The sequence below is a fragment of the Anopheles arabiensis genome, chromosome 2 (assembly GCF_016920715.1).
Source record: "Anopheles arabiensis isolate DONGOLA chromosome 2, AaraD3, whole genome shotgun sequence".
NCBI classification, from domain to species: Eukaryota; Metazoa; Arthropoda; class Insecta; order Diptera; family Culicidae; genus Anopheles; species Anopheles arabiensis.
This window is the reverse complement of record NC_053517.1, coordinates 10,296,804-10,310,210: the sequence shown is the minus strand read 5'-3', so window position 1 is coordinate 10,310,210 and position 13,407 is coordinate 10,296,804. Positions and strand designations below refer to the sequence as shown.

Below are 13,407 nucleotides of genomic sequence, written 5' to 3'. Positions count from 1 at the left end.
TTACCGATACTCTTTTGATTATGAAATTTATACCAAAGCTCACCTCAAACGAGCGAGTAAAGGACGGCTAGAGAAAATGAGCGAGATGCAGCTATTTTCGAACGTCAAAAACCCTCGCCCTGCAGGGCGATCAAATGCCGATTTCACCTTGGAAGCATTTGAAATGCCATGTTCAAACGACATCCACCGAGGGCGTTCGGCGAAAATGAAAAAAAGCTCAACGCCGGTGAAAGCTTTCAGCGTCAAGCAGCGTCAGGCCGCCATATTGGTTTGCAGTAAATTTCGTCGGTTTTTGAAGGCAACTTTTGTGCGAGTTCTCGAAACAAAGCACAGTTTCGGTTTGGTGAAGTGCTGGCAGAACGGTGAAAAGCAGTTAAAAAGGACGCGCAGCGAACACAGTGTGCGTATCAATTAACGTATTTGGCGGAAGTGTGGCGATTAGTTTAAAAACCCCGTACGCATTTTTCCCGTACCCGTATCCCATTGATTGGTTGGCGTTGTTGGCATACATGGTGTTTGTGCGTGTGTGGTAGGTTGGTTTGTTGCGTGTGTCCATAGCAGGGCGCTACGCGGGTGGTGAAATTCTTTCTCGAACACCCTTTGGTCATCCGTTTTAAACCTGTTTTTTCTCAACCGAATTTCACCCGATCATTACGCTACGGGATGGCGTTTCGGGGGAAGTGCACATGATGCGCACGGCGCACTATTTATGCTAATCATGCAGTGAAGTCCCGAAACAAATGCTCCCAATACGCTGTGACAGCGCTACGAGGCAAATAGAGTTTGTTGATGTGCTGGAGGGTAAGGGGTGGGGGTGGTATGCTGCAAACGTAAACAAAACCTTTACGTGTTCGATATGTTGGCGGACCTTTAAACTGCACCAAACCATTAGCCGGATGATCGCAATTCGCGTACAGCTGTTCGCAGCGGCGAATGGAAAGCGAACGCATTTTATGACCCCTTTTTCTTTCCCTTTATTTTTAGTTGTGTGTGACTGATGTTACTGAACCCGCCGCGACGCTTGTAAAGTACAGATGAGCAAAATGACGAGATACGCGGAGGCCAAATCGGTGAAGGTGGACAACTGGGGCGTGTTCTTCCTGCAGAAGCTGCAAAACTTTTTCAACAAAACCGACCACTGCGACCTGACGCTCCAGTTCAACGATAACTCCCAGCTGAAGGTGCACCGGTTAGTGCTGTCCGCCTGCACCGACTACTTCAACCATCTCGAGAACGTGTGCGAGATGTACGACGACGTGCTGATCATGCCGATGGATCTGCAGGCGGACGTCATCGTCCCGATCGTGAACTTCATGTACACGGGCACGCTCGAGTTCCAGTACAACATGTACGACCGGCTGCTGAAAACGGCCACCGACATGAACATGACCGTGCTGCTGAAGCTGCTCGAGGCGCACCGCCAAACGTCGTCGCGCATCGTGAAGCAACCGGTGCTGCTCAATAAGCAGGCGCCACGGCCCCAGCGCGGTGGGCCCGTCTACCAGGGCAACCACGGTCAGCAGCGCGGCGGTTTGCCCGTTCAGCGGGGGCCACCGTCCGGGCTGCCGGCGGTCGGTTCAAGACCACGGCTACCCTTGGTAAGGCAGCCGGTTCATTCGTACGGTGGCAAATCGATGGCGCACGCTGCTGCCGGTCCGAAAGACGCCAAGCCGGGCCCTTCGCGCTTCGACGACGGGGAAATGGGCGACGGGTTTGAGGGTTCGTTCGACGGAATTACGTACGAAACGAAACCCCTGCTGACGGCGGACCAGGTGAAGAAGGAGGAGGAAACATCTCCGTTCGAGAAGCTACGCAAAGGGTACACGAACGCGAACGTAGTGAAGCGACCGTCGAGCGGTTCGCTCACTTCCCCCCCGGCCAAGAAGCCCAACCTGGAGGAGGTGAAGGAGTTCACCGAGGCAGCCCGCATGCGCAGCCAGCTGACGACCGATGACGACGATTCGCCCGACTACGTGGACGACGATACGCACTTCAACGATGACGACGATGAGGATTACCAGCCGCCGGCCTCGGTTAAGGCGGCGCTGGCCAAGTCCGCCAACCAGCAGGGCGCCACCACGACCAAGCAGATCGTCATCAAGCAGGAATCGAAATCACCCGGCCAGGGCTCGAACGTGCTGAAGCAGATCACGGTGAAGGACGACTCGGGCAACGTGGACCACGCGAAGATCATATCGGAGGTGCTGAAAAAGTATCCGCATCTGGTGAAGAAGAACAAAAACATCAAGCTAAAGATCATGCAGAAACCTTCGCCGAACGCGGGCAACAACACGACGTCGGGTGCATCTTCCTCGGCCGCGCCCAAGATGGATATCCGTACGGCAACGCCGCTCAAGCAGGACCAATCGATGGTACGCCGGGCGACGGCAAACATCCGCAGCGATATGGCGAAAGGAGGACCATCCACCACCTCCCAGTCCTCCTCTTCCTCCACTGCCGCCACCACCGGTAAACCTTCCGGCGGCGGTACGACCAAAACGATCGACGCCAAAACGATGCACGCACTGATAGCGAAGGGGGCGGAAAACACGACCGGACCGTGGCTGTGCCTGCGCTGCGGCATCAATGGGCGCCCGATCAGCATACCCAGCTACAAAGCGTTCTACAACCATCTGATCCACAAGCACAAGGAGCGCATCGATGTGCGGATCTGCGAGCACTGCGGGTTCAAGGCGCAGCAGCGCAACCCGCACCTGCTCTACCACTGGCACACGGTGCACAACATCAAGCCGGCGCTTCGGTTCCCGCGCTGCGGCGAGTGCGACCACGTCGCGATGACGGCGGACGATCTGGCGAAGCACGAGGAGGAGGTGCACGCGACCAGCGGCGGCGGCGACCTGCAGCAGTGCATCTACTGCAACAAGGTGTTCGCGAAGGAGATGGAACTGTACGACCACATGAAGGAGCAGCACAAGCAGCGGGCCATCGCGGACGGTGTGCTGGAGTTTACCGACGACGAGGACTACCAGACGGAGGAGGAGCTCACCTCGCCCCAGACCAAGACGTACGGGTCGGCGGCCGGCGATGGCAAGATCAAAATACTGTCCAACATCACGCTGCCCCCGGCGAAGGGCACGTACGGGGGGGCGGAGGGAAAGAGCGGCGCCGGTGGCTCGGCGCGCCCGATCACGCTCGAACCGTCGTCCGAGGCGGAAGCGCTCAGCAATGTGGCGTCCGGCATCGCCACCAGCCTTACGCTCGTCGGCGACAATGGGGTCGTGCTCGACGATCCGAACTACCAGAACCAGTACATCGAGGCGGAGCTGGCCAGCGTGCACGGGGAGCATGCGTCCGGTGGGGCGGCCGGCGATGGTATGCCGAAGCTGGTCACTGCCGATGGAACCGAGCTGCTGCTGACGCAGTCCCAGAAGGATGAAATCATCTCCCAGCTACAAAGCACTGGCGGATCAGGTAAGTGCGACCGGCGTGTGTGTTTATTGTGGATGTGTGGTCGCGTATTGCAACTAATCTTCTCTATCGGTGTGCTTGACAGGCAACGACGTGGTGATGGTGTTGAACGAGGACAACTTTTCCGTCGGCTCCACGATACAGCTGGGCGAGGGCGTGCAGATCGTTGATACGGTCATGTACAGCCAGCAGGCGGCGGACGCCGGTTCCGAGCACAACGATAGCCAAAAGTCGGACGCGAAGGCGGCGGATGTGACCGCATCGGAGGATGAAAACTCGCAAGCCTCCGTTTCGCTGTCGGAAGACAAGCCGGTCGTCGACAAGGAGGTGTCGCTTGAGGAGGGTGACGATAGTCAAGCGTCCCGCCGGACGGACGCATCCGACAAGCCGGACGAGGTCGACGACGACGGCAACACGATGGACGACGACGTGGACATGTCCGGGGAGGTGACGTCCGAAACGAACGAAACGTTGCAGCAAGCGGTGAAGGACCAGCTGATGGAGATGGACGATGATGAGCTGCCGGACGCGGACACGTCGGCCGACGCTGCCGTGAAGGACGACGATCTGGACGATTCGGAAGACCGGCAGCAGTCGGACAAGTTGAAGCTGATCTCCGAGCTGGAGGGCGATTGGTCGGAGGATACTGCCGAGGAGCAACAACCGCCACCACCGGTGGCCGATGAGCCGGTGGAAAAGCCAGCCAAAAGGGAAAAGGCGACCGAGAAGAAACCCGTGGCTGCCGCCCCATTGGCTGGTAAATCGAGCGCCACAGCAAAGCCGGAACCAGCGAAGAAAGCATCGTCAGAATCGGTGAAAAGCAAGGAAAAGGAATCGCTGGCCGATGCAGCACCAGACACGCAACAGAAAAAGGCCGCCGAGACGGAGAAGCTGTCCGGCAAGGAAATCGACAAGCTGCTGGACGATTGGAACAACGAGGCCAAACTGGACGAGCTTTCGAACGAGGCGGGAGATCTTGAGAAAGAGATCGAAAAGGTGACGACCGGTGGTAGTAGTGTTGCTGCGGCGGTGGCGGTCGAACCAACCGATGAAGAGGAACCAGACACCACGGCAAAACCCATCAAAACAGAATCAGAGCCGGAAGAGGAACAGGAGGAGGAGGGCGACGACGCATCGAAGGATGCTGCCAAGCAAAAGGAGAAGGTGACCAAATCGGACGACGAAAGGGAAACCGTATCGCCGAAGGGTAAGAAAAATGGCACAGCGACCGCTGCCAGCGAAAAGGTTGAAGCAACCAGTGAGCCGGAAGATGACGATGCCGGTGACGAAGACGATAAGGACAAATCGGCCTCCAAGTCGAAGGAAGTGAGTTCACTGTTAGGAGAATGGGATGAGGATGATGATCTGTAAAGGGGGGGAGGAGTAAGTGGCGGTATCATTTAATTTAAATCGGATTTCCTTTCTACCTTTGTGGGGAACGGCGTACTGTGAGGTTCAGATGTGCCCGGAATCTAGGAAACAATTCTCCCTAGCAGGAGTCAACAGTCTGCTATTAGAAAGTCTTTTTTTATTATTCTAGATTGATAACTGTATCACGTCAATGATTTTATTTCATTATTATTGATTACGGGCATAATGTCAGCGAGCAAAAAACACAACCCCACTAATCAGAGATTGTACCTTTTCATGCATGCTCGTTTTAAAACTAATTACATTTTTATGTCTTTTAAGCAATGTGTTTAACTTGGCATATATATAAAGTGAGGCATGCCTTAAAATTGTGTGTAGCTGTAATAACATTTGCATTAGAAACAAAAGAAACACGAGGCGCTTCACTGCGGAAGTTTAAAGGCGTATTTTAGCGTTATGAGTTAGTTTACTAGCTATACTAATGATAGAGGGCAATGGTTTGAGTATCAAGATAAGTTAAATTCAAAATGTTTATGTGCGTAACTGCAAGAGATGCAATAAATACAACTATTTGTACTGTACACGTAATGATAGTAATGCAAACCGTAATGTAATAGAATATTACCTATGCCGAGCCATTGCTTTTGTCATTTGGCTGAGAAATAATTAGGCGCCATTAACAGTTCTGGGCGCTTCTATCATTTATTGCTTCGCACTCATCCTACCCACAAAGGGCATGGCAAAAGGTTATGAACCTTACGTAAGGGCGAAAGGGCTTTTTTCAACCGTTTGGCGAAAGCTTTCTACCTTCGAATCCTGTTCGAAAAGGGCTTGGTCTAAAAAGTGTGTCGACATTTTTTTTGCTCAAGGTGCACACATCCGCGCGGTGTACGGGTCTATAGATCTCGGTACCGCCAAAACACCTTTTAGATCACATTCCGAGCGCTCTAAAATTCCGCTCCTGTTGCGTGCTGTCAGAATGAGCCGTTAAAAATTAAAGTTCCCACAGAGCACGAAGAACAACAGTTTGCATTGCACTTCTTCTTTTCGGTGTCGTATAAAAAGAAAGAGAAACGCTCCCGTCGGCATTCAGAAGTTTATTGCGAGGGGTTATTTCATATTGTATCTAGTCTACAGCGGTTTTTGTTCGCTTAATCCTTTTCCCAAACCCCTGTTGCGTATTTGTTTTGCTGGCACAGTTTGCTCAAACATGGCGTGCAACAAAGAAAACCGTAAACTACTGAACGGACCGTCATCGGTTACCGCGAGCACAGGCATTCCTTCCCATTCAGGGACGTTGCTGGTCAAAAAGGGTGCCGGTGTTGGAGGTCCAGCCGCAAACACGGCCGCAGGAAGGAGCAACAATGCTGCGAAGATGGTTGGGAAGGTAGCGGAAGGGGGAGGACAGCATATGGGAGGGTTCAAAGCACCTCAGCTGCCGGCACCTATGGTGCGGCCAGCGGCCAGTAGCAGTAAACCTGTACCCGAAAAGCAAATCACTCCAAAGACTGAGTCCGAACCGATGGATACGACGCCGGCCGATGATAGGCCGGATGCGGCAGAGCAGAAGCAATGTGGCACGGACGGTAACCAACAGGCGCAACAGGCCAAACCGGCCAAAAAGGTGTGGACACTCAGCAATTTCGATATCGGCCGTCCGCTGGGTAGGGGCAAGTTTGGCAATGTCTATCTGGCCCGCGAAAAGGAAACCAAGTTCGTGATCGCGCTGAAGGTGTTGTTCAAAAAACAGGTAGGTATCGCGCCCCGAGGCACGCTAAAACTGTTCCGTTGATGCTAAATGCTCTCTTCTGTTTCTCTCTCTCTCCCCCAATGCTTAGGTGCACGCCCAGGGGATCGAGCATCAGGTGCGGAGAGAAATCGAAATCCAGTCCCATCTGCGCCATCCGAACATACTGCGCATGTACGGCTACTTTCACGACGAATCGCGCATCTATCTCATCCTGGAGTATGCGCCGGGCGGTACCCTGTTCAAGGAGCAGCAGCAGCAGCCGGGCAAACGGTTCCCCGAGAAACGGTGCGCCATCTACGTGTACTCGCTCGTGTCGGCGCTGATCTATCTGCACGAGCGCAATGTGATACATCGGGACATTAAGCCGGAAAACTTGCTGCTGGGGCATGGTGGTGAGTTGAAGATAGCCGATTTCGGTTGGTCCGTACACGAGCCCACGTCGTCCCGTACGACGCTGTGCGGTACGCTCGACTATCTGTCGCCCGAGATGGTGCAAGGTCAGCCGCACACCAAAACCGTCGATCTGTGGAGCTTGGGCGTGCTGGCGTACGAACTGCTGTGCGGAAAGGCCCCGTTTCTGGCCACCACGTACGAGGAAACGTACCGTAAGATTATGAAGGTGCAGTACACGGTGCCGCCGGACGTGACGAAGGCGGCGTCTCATCTGATCTCGCGACTGCTCGTCAAAGATCCGGCCAGCCGTATGCCGCTGGAAAATGTGGCCATCCATCCGTGGATTCAGCTGCACGTGGACAAAAAGTGAAGGGGGGACTGCTGCTGCCGAGTGCCATTAATCGCTACGTTCGCCTTAAGTATTTTTGTAACATGCCTTTACCTTTTAGTCTTATAAATCTTTTAATTTTTCTTGTTAGCTGTAGTGATGGTTTTAAATGGTTGTAATATAAGCAAAGAATATGAAAAAAATGCAAAAACGTTGTACAGTATAGATTAAAACTTGTAATTTCATTATAAAATAAGTAGGCCATAATAAGGACGTCATAGACACCTATGACTAGACTTCGCTTCCCGACTAGTTGCCCGGTGCCAGCTTCGCTAAGAACACTTGAAACTTGTCATTACACTCTTCCAGCAATTGTCGGCTCATGGCGAGGAACTTCTGGTCCGACTCCTCCTGGGCTTTGCTGTACAGACCGAACTGATAATCGATTAGCTTTTTCTGATTCCGAAACACTTCTTCCTCCGTAGCCGTCTTGTAAGGGGGAAGAAATGCTTTCGGCAGTTCGCCCTGGCGCCTTCTACTGCGCTTCAATCGTTTCGGGACAGGTTGCGCTGTTTGCGGCTGGGGCGATGATTCGACAACAGTTTCCTCAACGACTTCCTCACTCGCAATCGGTGGATCTATTTCACATTCCACCTGCTCGATGGGTTCCATCTCCGATTCGAGGAGCACCTCCTCTGCCTCCATGGTTGAGCTACGTTCAACTGCAGGGAAGAGACAAATGTTGAGTAATGTCGTTCTGCAATTCATAACAACGATGCTGCTGCTGCACCTTTAGAAATGACGAGCTCACACAGCTTCGTTGTCTGACTGGCGGCAGGTGGCTTTCCTTTCATCAGTACGTCTATTTCGTCGTAGTACGGGAATGGGTTAGTATCGACCAACGTTGGATCCTTCTGCAGGTCCACGTACTGTCGCTTCAGATTTTTCCAACGGTACTCTATCTGCTTTGGATCCTTGGTGCTGTAGCCTCGGTGCACCATCTCTTCATATACCAAGCGGAAGGCTTTGTCCTTTCGGAACGGTCGGCCGTTCATCGCTTTCAGGCTTTCCTGGCGCAGCATTATGTTCAGCATCTCGAGCGTCTCGTCGTAACTCCACATATTGCGCTTCGTCATCTTTGCTCGCTGATACTGTGAATTATTCAAACGGCCGTTAGTGGTCTGCTAACGTGCGTTAGGCAGAACGACACCGCCAGAATTAAATAAAAATACCTGCGTTCAATCCAAATCCAGCCAAGGTGTGGAACGATGCACTTTTTCAACTCCGCTTGGATGTGTTTTGTTTTGCTTTCCCGACGCGCGCCCGTACAACATGGTGAGGGTTTTTGACGTTCGAATATCGCTGCATCTCGCTCATTTTCGCTACCTGTCCTTTACTTGCCTACAGTGCTCGTTTCGAAGTGAGCTTTTGTGCCCACCCTCTCGCACTTCACTTCGAACGCTTCGTTCACCTTTGTCCATATGCCTTTTGTTATGTTGGTGGCAATTTACGCGCCTCATCTACCGAGGAGTGTGAGTTCTCGCTCATTGTGTCATGCCTTCTCTTTCGCACATTTGGACGCGTGAAAAAAACATAAACAAACTTGGCGGTTGACTGCAGCCAACGCCGGATCAGCTGATGCAATAACGGAACATGTATCAGTGAGACGGTAAATATGACACACACATGAAATGTAGGATCCCGTGGGGATCAATGAGGGGGAGGAGGAGAAGTGGTGGAGTATATTTATCTTTTGGTCTTTTAATGTTGTCCACCAACACAATCGTAGACCAGCGGACCTTTCTAGCGGCCATCTTGTACACTCAAAACCCCTCACAACACCTTTCAAAAACATCCGCAAATGTTGCGTTGGCGAGCTCGTGAAAACCGGTTTTTGCGATGCGGGCCGCGAGGGATCCGTTTACTTCGCAGGATTGAAGTCGAGTTCTAGGAAGCCACTATCAATTCGTTTCGATTGTATTGCAAGAACAACATAGTTTCTCTAAAATAACTTGTTGTTCAGCATTTCAAATCATTTTCTATTTTATTGGCCATTTGATGCATTAGGGTAACTGTACCAGTTTTCGGCAGTGTACCTATTTTCGGCAGGGTAGCTAAAAATGTGAAATTCTGCACAAATGCGGTAAAAAATTTCACAAAATACAATTTTGTAGTGAAGGTGTACTTATTTGATATTCACATACGAAGTTTCGCACCATTTCATTACGTATTTTCCAAAATATCAAATAAATTGTGATTTTTTTCGGCAGCTTTGCTGTCAACCAATCGTTCGGCAGGTTTTGTGATTAAGAGAATCAGAACAGTAAAACAATGAAAAAGTGGTGTATATTAAAGATTTTATGCTTATTTAATTTATTCTAACTTGTTCGGAATTTTAAAATCACGATAAACAGGTTATTTTTCACTTTAAATGCTGCCGAAAATAGGTACACAGTAAATGTTCATTTTTGACAGCTCAATGTTGTGGGCTCCTGCCGAAACTCGGAACAATAACACACTTTGAATTTGGCTGAATATTCCTTTTAAAATTGATCAGAACACTACAATGCGTATGTCGACACATAATATGACCTTTCTTGTACCAAATATCACCAATTTTACGACAAACGATGCACTAACTGAAGAGAAAAATAAATATTTGTAAGCCAGTTCGCACCGTACGCTATAACCATCAAACTGTCAATGGCTGCTCTGTTTAAACGTCGCATCAAGATGGCTGTCAAAACGGACCAAAATAAGCAACATAAAATTAATAATTAAAGTGCTTTTTAACACCAATCTTAGGAAAGTAAGAGTGTAAAATTGCTTTAAACATTTTTTTTGTACATATTTACATAGATAATAACATTTTATGACCCGTATTCGCGCTGCCGAAAATAGGAACACAACCTGCCGAAAATAGGAACAAACTGCCGAAAATAGGAGCAAAATCAATGTTTGCATTTTCACGAATATTTATGAAAAAGGGCTTTGAACCGGAAAATAAAAAATATTGTAACATACTATGATAGTTTATCAACCAGAATAACAACACTTTCAAGAAAAATAATGAAAAATATTGATGTGTGAGCAATTTTTGTGAAACTGCTGCACTAGCCTGCCGAAAACTGGTACAGTTACCCTATGTTTTTGCAATAAAAACACTGAAATAAATTTAAATTTGGCATTGGCCACCGTTGACAGCAGCAAGCTGACAGCTCCATTTGACAGATTCAAAGCAGGAGATAAAAAAAATATATCGAACCGGAGCGAGGAGCACATTTTCCTGAGCACGGTTACAGAACGTTGCTAACCGAATTGTCTGCGTCTCGTACAGTTGTTATCGTGCAGGCACAAAACCCCCCGAACGCATTACGTGTGCAGTGATAAACAGTGAAAGTCCAAACGTTCTGTCGCAATGTCGTGGTTGTTCGGGTATAAAAGTCAAGCTCCTCCGCAGGGCGGTGATGGTGGACCGGAACCGCCGGGACCGCCACCGTCGTCGGCCGGCAGCGCCGGTCAGATGGCGGGCGATGCCAATTTGACCAAGGCCGAACGGAAAGCCATGGAAGCGTATCGGTTCGATTCGTCGGCCCTGGAACGGGCGGCCGAAGCTGCACGCACCCTGGAGCGTTCGAGTAAGTACACCTTAATGTTGCGTAATCCTAATGCCAACACCCCCCACTTTATGCTGATGTTCCGTATCACCCGCAGAGCACGCCCGGGAAGCGCTGGAGCTGTCGAAAATGCAGGAAAACACTCGCCAGCAGGAGTATCTGGCAAAGGTGAAGGAGTACGAGGCTCACATAGAAGCGTCCAAGGTGGAGCATAAGCGCGTGGACCATGAGGAGCGCCGAAAGACGCTGGCAGAGGAAACCAAGCAACAGCAGCAACGCGCCCAGTACCAGGACCAGCTCGCTCGCAAACGGTACGAGGAGCAGCTGGCCCAGCAGCAGCGGGTGCAGGAGGAAAATCTACGCAAACAGGAGGAAAGCGTTGCGAAACAGGAGGCAATGCGCCGCAAGACCATCGAGCACGAGATGGAGCTGCGGGAGAAAAACAAGATGAAGCTGCTCGAGGCGGAACTGCGTGCTAAAGCGAAGGTGGATCGGGAAAACCGTGACCTAACGCTGGAGCAAATCCGCCTGAAGGCGGAAGAGAACCGCATCACCGTGATGGAGGGCATTAAGACGGCCGGGTCCGTCCTGGGGCAGGGTGCCACCGCACTGCTGACCGATTGGAACAAGGTGGTCACGACGGTCGGTGGCCTGTCGCTGCTCGCACTCGGCGTGTACACGGCCAAGGGGGCAACGGGCGTAACGGCACGGTATGTCGAGGCGCGGATAGGTAAACCGTCGCTGGTCAATGAAACGTCACGCTTTTCGCTGCTGGAAGCACTGAAACATCCCATCGAGACGGTGAAACGATTGAAGCACAAACCGACCGAAGCCCTGCAGGGCGTTGTCTTGCAGCCCAAGCTGGAGGAGCGGCTGCGAGACATTGCCATCGCGACGAAAAACACCAAAAACAACAAGGGCCTGTACCGGAACATTCTAATGCACGGTCCGCCCGGAACCGGTAAGACGATGTTTGCCAAGCGGCTCGCCACCCACTCCGGCATGGATTACGCCATCATGACGGGCGGCGACGTAGGACCGATGGGACGGGACGCGGTGACGGCCATCCACAAGGTGTTCGATTGGGCCAACACTAGCCGGCGCGGTTTGCTGCTGTTCATCGACGAGGCCGACGCTTTCCTGCGCAAACGATCGTCCGAACAGATCTCGGAAGACATGCGGTCCGCGCTGAACGCGTTCCTCTATCGTACCGGCGAGCAAAACCCGCGCTTCATGCTGGTACTGGCGTCCAACACGCCCGAACAGTTCGACTACGCCATCAACGATCGGTTGGATGAGATGGTAGAGTTTACCCTGCCCGGGCTGGAAGAGCGGGAGCGTTTGGTACGTCTGTACTTTGACAAGTTCGTGCTACAACCAGCCGCGGAAGGCAAGAAGTAAGTGCCTGTTGTTGTTGTGTGATGGTTCCAGCGCATAATCCAGCCACTGACCGTTTTTCTTCTCTCTTTTCCAGGCGCTTCAAGGTGGAACAGTGGGACTACAGTGCGGTGTGCAGCAAAATGGCCAAGATGTGCGAAGGCATGTCGGGTCGTGAAATCTCGAAGCTGGGCGTATCCTGGCAGGCGGCCTGCTACGCCTCGGAGGAAGGCGTCCTCACCGAGCAGATGGTGCTGGATCGGTGCGAAGCCGCCGTCCGGCAACACCGGCAGAAGATGGCCTGGCTTTCGGAGCAGGAAAAGCTCGACCACAAATCCATCACCGGTGGTAAAGGGTTTCTGACGCAGTAAAACGTTACCGGCGCGCTTACCGGAGTAAGTAGAAAGTTAACGATAATCGGCGGATGGATGGATTGTGGGCCCAGAACATCGGTTCGATTCCATTCCTTAGCAATCTAGCATCAGCTCATTAAATGCCCTATCACTGCCAATGAGCTGACGGACGGGGATTGTGAAGGTGGGTGGAATCCAGCGGTTGATCGGTTGGGACGCACCACCAATGGGGCATATATTCCGTACTTTGTGCCATCCATCCACTGTGGGGGTTTTCGTTCGAGTGTAGGAGATTTATATTAAACTTCCTATGAACGAGCCCGCACTTTAATCCACTCAGACGCACCAGTTCGACAGGATGCATTTTGCAAAGAAGGGGCCGCTTTTACTGAACCTGCACGTCCGGTGGTAAGGAGCTTTCCGGCAAAACAAAGCAGCTACCCTTCTTGTGCGACTCCGAATGTGTTCGATAGTTCGTTAGTGATAAGACAAATGTTTTCCTTCTTCCCCTCTCACCCTTTTTCTGTGCGGTTGCCAGCTGGTAATGTGTTACAGACTGCCGTAAAATTGCAATTGTTATCTGTTACGGAGCTATAGTTATCCTTTTCTATTTTGTTCTTTCCTTTGGTTTACGAAGAAGCTATGTTAACAAACATAAAACATGTATAAAATGGGGACGAGTTAATGATAAATTGAGTGTGTGTGTGCAATCGTTTTATCGCGAAAGAAAGGCAAATAATGTTCTCCGTTCGGTGTTTCTTAAACTTAAACTTTCCAGCCCCATATCAC

At 51.3% G+C, this 13,407-nt stretch overlaps 4 protein-coding genes across 6 annotated transcripts; 3 read left to right on the top strand and 1 right to left on the bottom strand.

The window, feature by feature from the left end:
• Positions 1-204: 204 nt before the first annotated feature.
• Positions 205-5,414, top strand: LOC120893750 (centrosome-associated zinc finger protein CP190). 3 transcript variants are annotated; one of them, XM_040295822.1, is made up of 3 exons: positions 205-400; positions 985-3,432; positions 3,515-5,414. In XM_040295822.1, exons 2-3 carry the CDS (start codon positions 1,035-1,037, stop codon positions 4,798-4,800), a joined length of 3,684 nt encoding a protein of 1,227 aa, XP_040151756.1. In that variant the 5' UTR covers positions 205-400; positions 985-1,034; the 3' UTR covers positions 4,801-5,414. The 3 variants fall into 3 exon arrangements, with proteins under 3 accessions (XP_040151756.1, XP_040151757.1, XP_040151758.1); XM_040295823.1 differs by lacking the exon at positions 205-400 and adding an exon at positions 407-529; XM_040295824.1 differs by lacking the exon at positions 205-400 and adding an exon at positions 845-911.
• Positions 5,415-5,795: 381 nt separating this feature from the next.
• LOC120897122 (aurora kinase C) lies at positions 5,796-7,474 on the top strand. The gene is made up of 2 exons (XM_040301746.1): positions 5,796-6,550; positions 6,639-7,474. The coding sequence occupies exons 1-2, from the start codon at positions 6,011-6,013 to the stop codon at positions 7,311-7,313; spliced, it is 1,215 nt and encodes a 404-aa protein (XP_040157680.1). The 5' UTR covers positions 5,796-6,010; the 3' UTR covers positions 7,314-7,474.
• LOC120897123 lies at positions 7,419-8,589 on the bottom strand. The gene is made up of 3 exons (XM_040301747.1): positions 8,504-8,589; positions 8,062-8,422; positions 7,419-7,993 (listed from the first exon to the last, which is right to left on the bottom strand). Exons 2-3 carry the CDS (start codon positions 8,405-8,407, stop codon positions 7,581-7,583), a joined length of 759 nt encoding a protein of 252 aa, XP_040157681.1. The 5' UTR covers positions 8,408-8,422; positions 8,504-8,589; the 3' UTR covers positions 7,419-7,580.
• A 1,923-nt stretch (positions 8,590-10,512) lies between these two features.
• Positions 10,513-13,314, top strand: LOC120898820 (ATPase family AAA domain-containing protein 3A homolog). Its single transcript, XM_040305204.1, has 3 exons — positions 10,513-10,909; positions 10,986-12,285; positions 12,363-13,314. Exons 1-3 carry the CDS (start codon positions 10,690-10,692, stop codon positions 12,634-12,636), a joined length of 1,794 nt encoding a protein of 597 aa, XP_040161138.1. The 5' UTR covers positions 10,513-10,689; the 3' UTR covers positions 12,637-13,314.
• Positions 13,315-13,407: the final 93 nt, after the last annotated feature.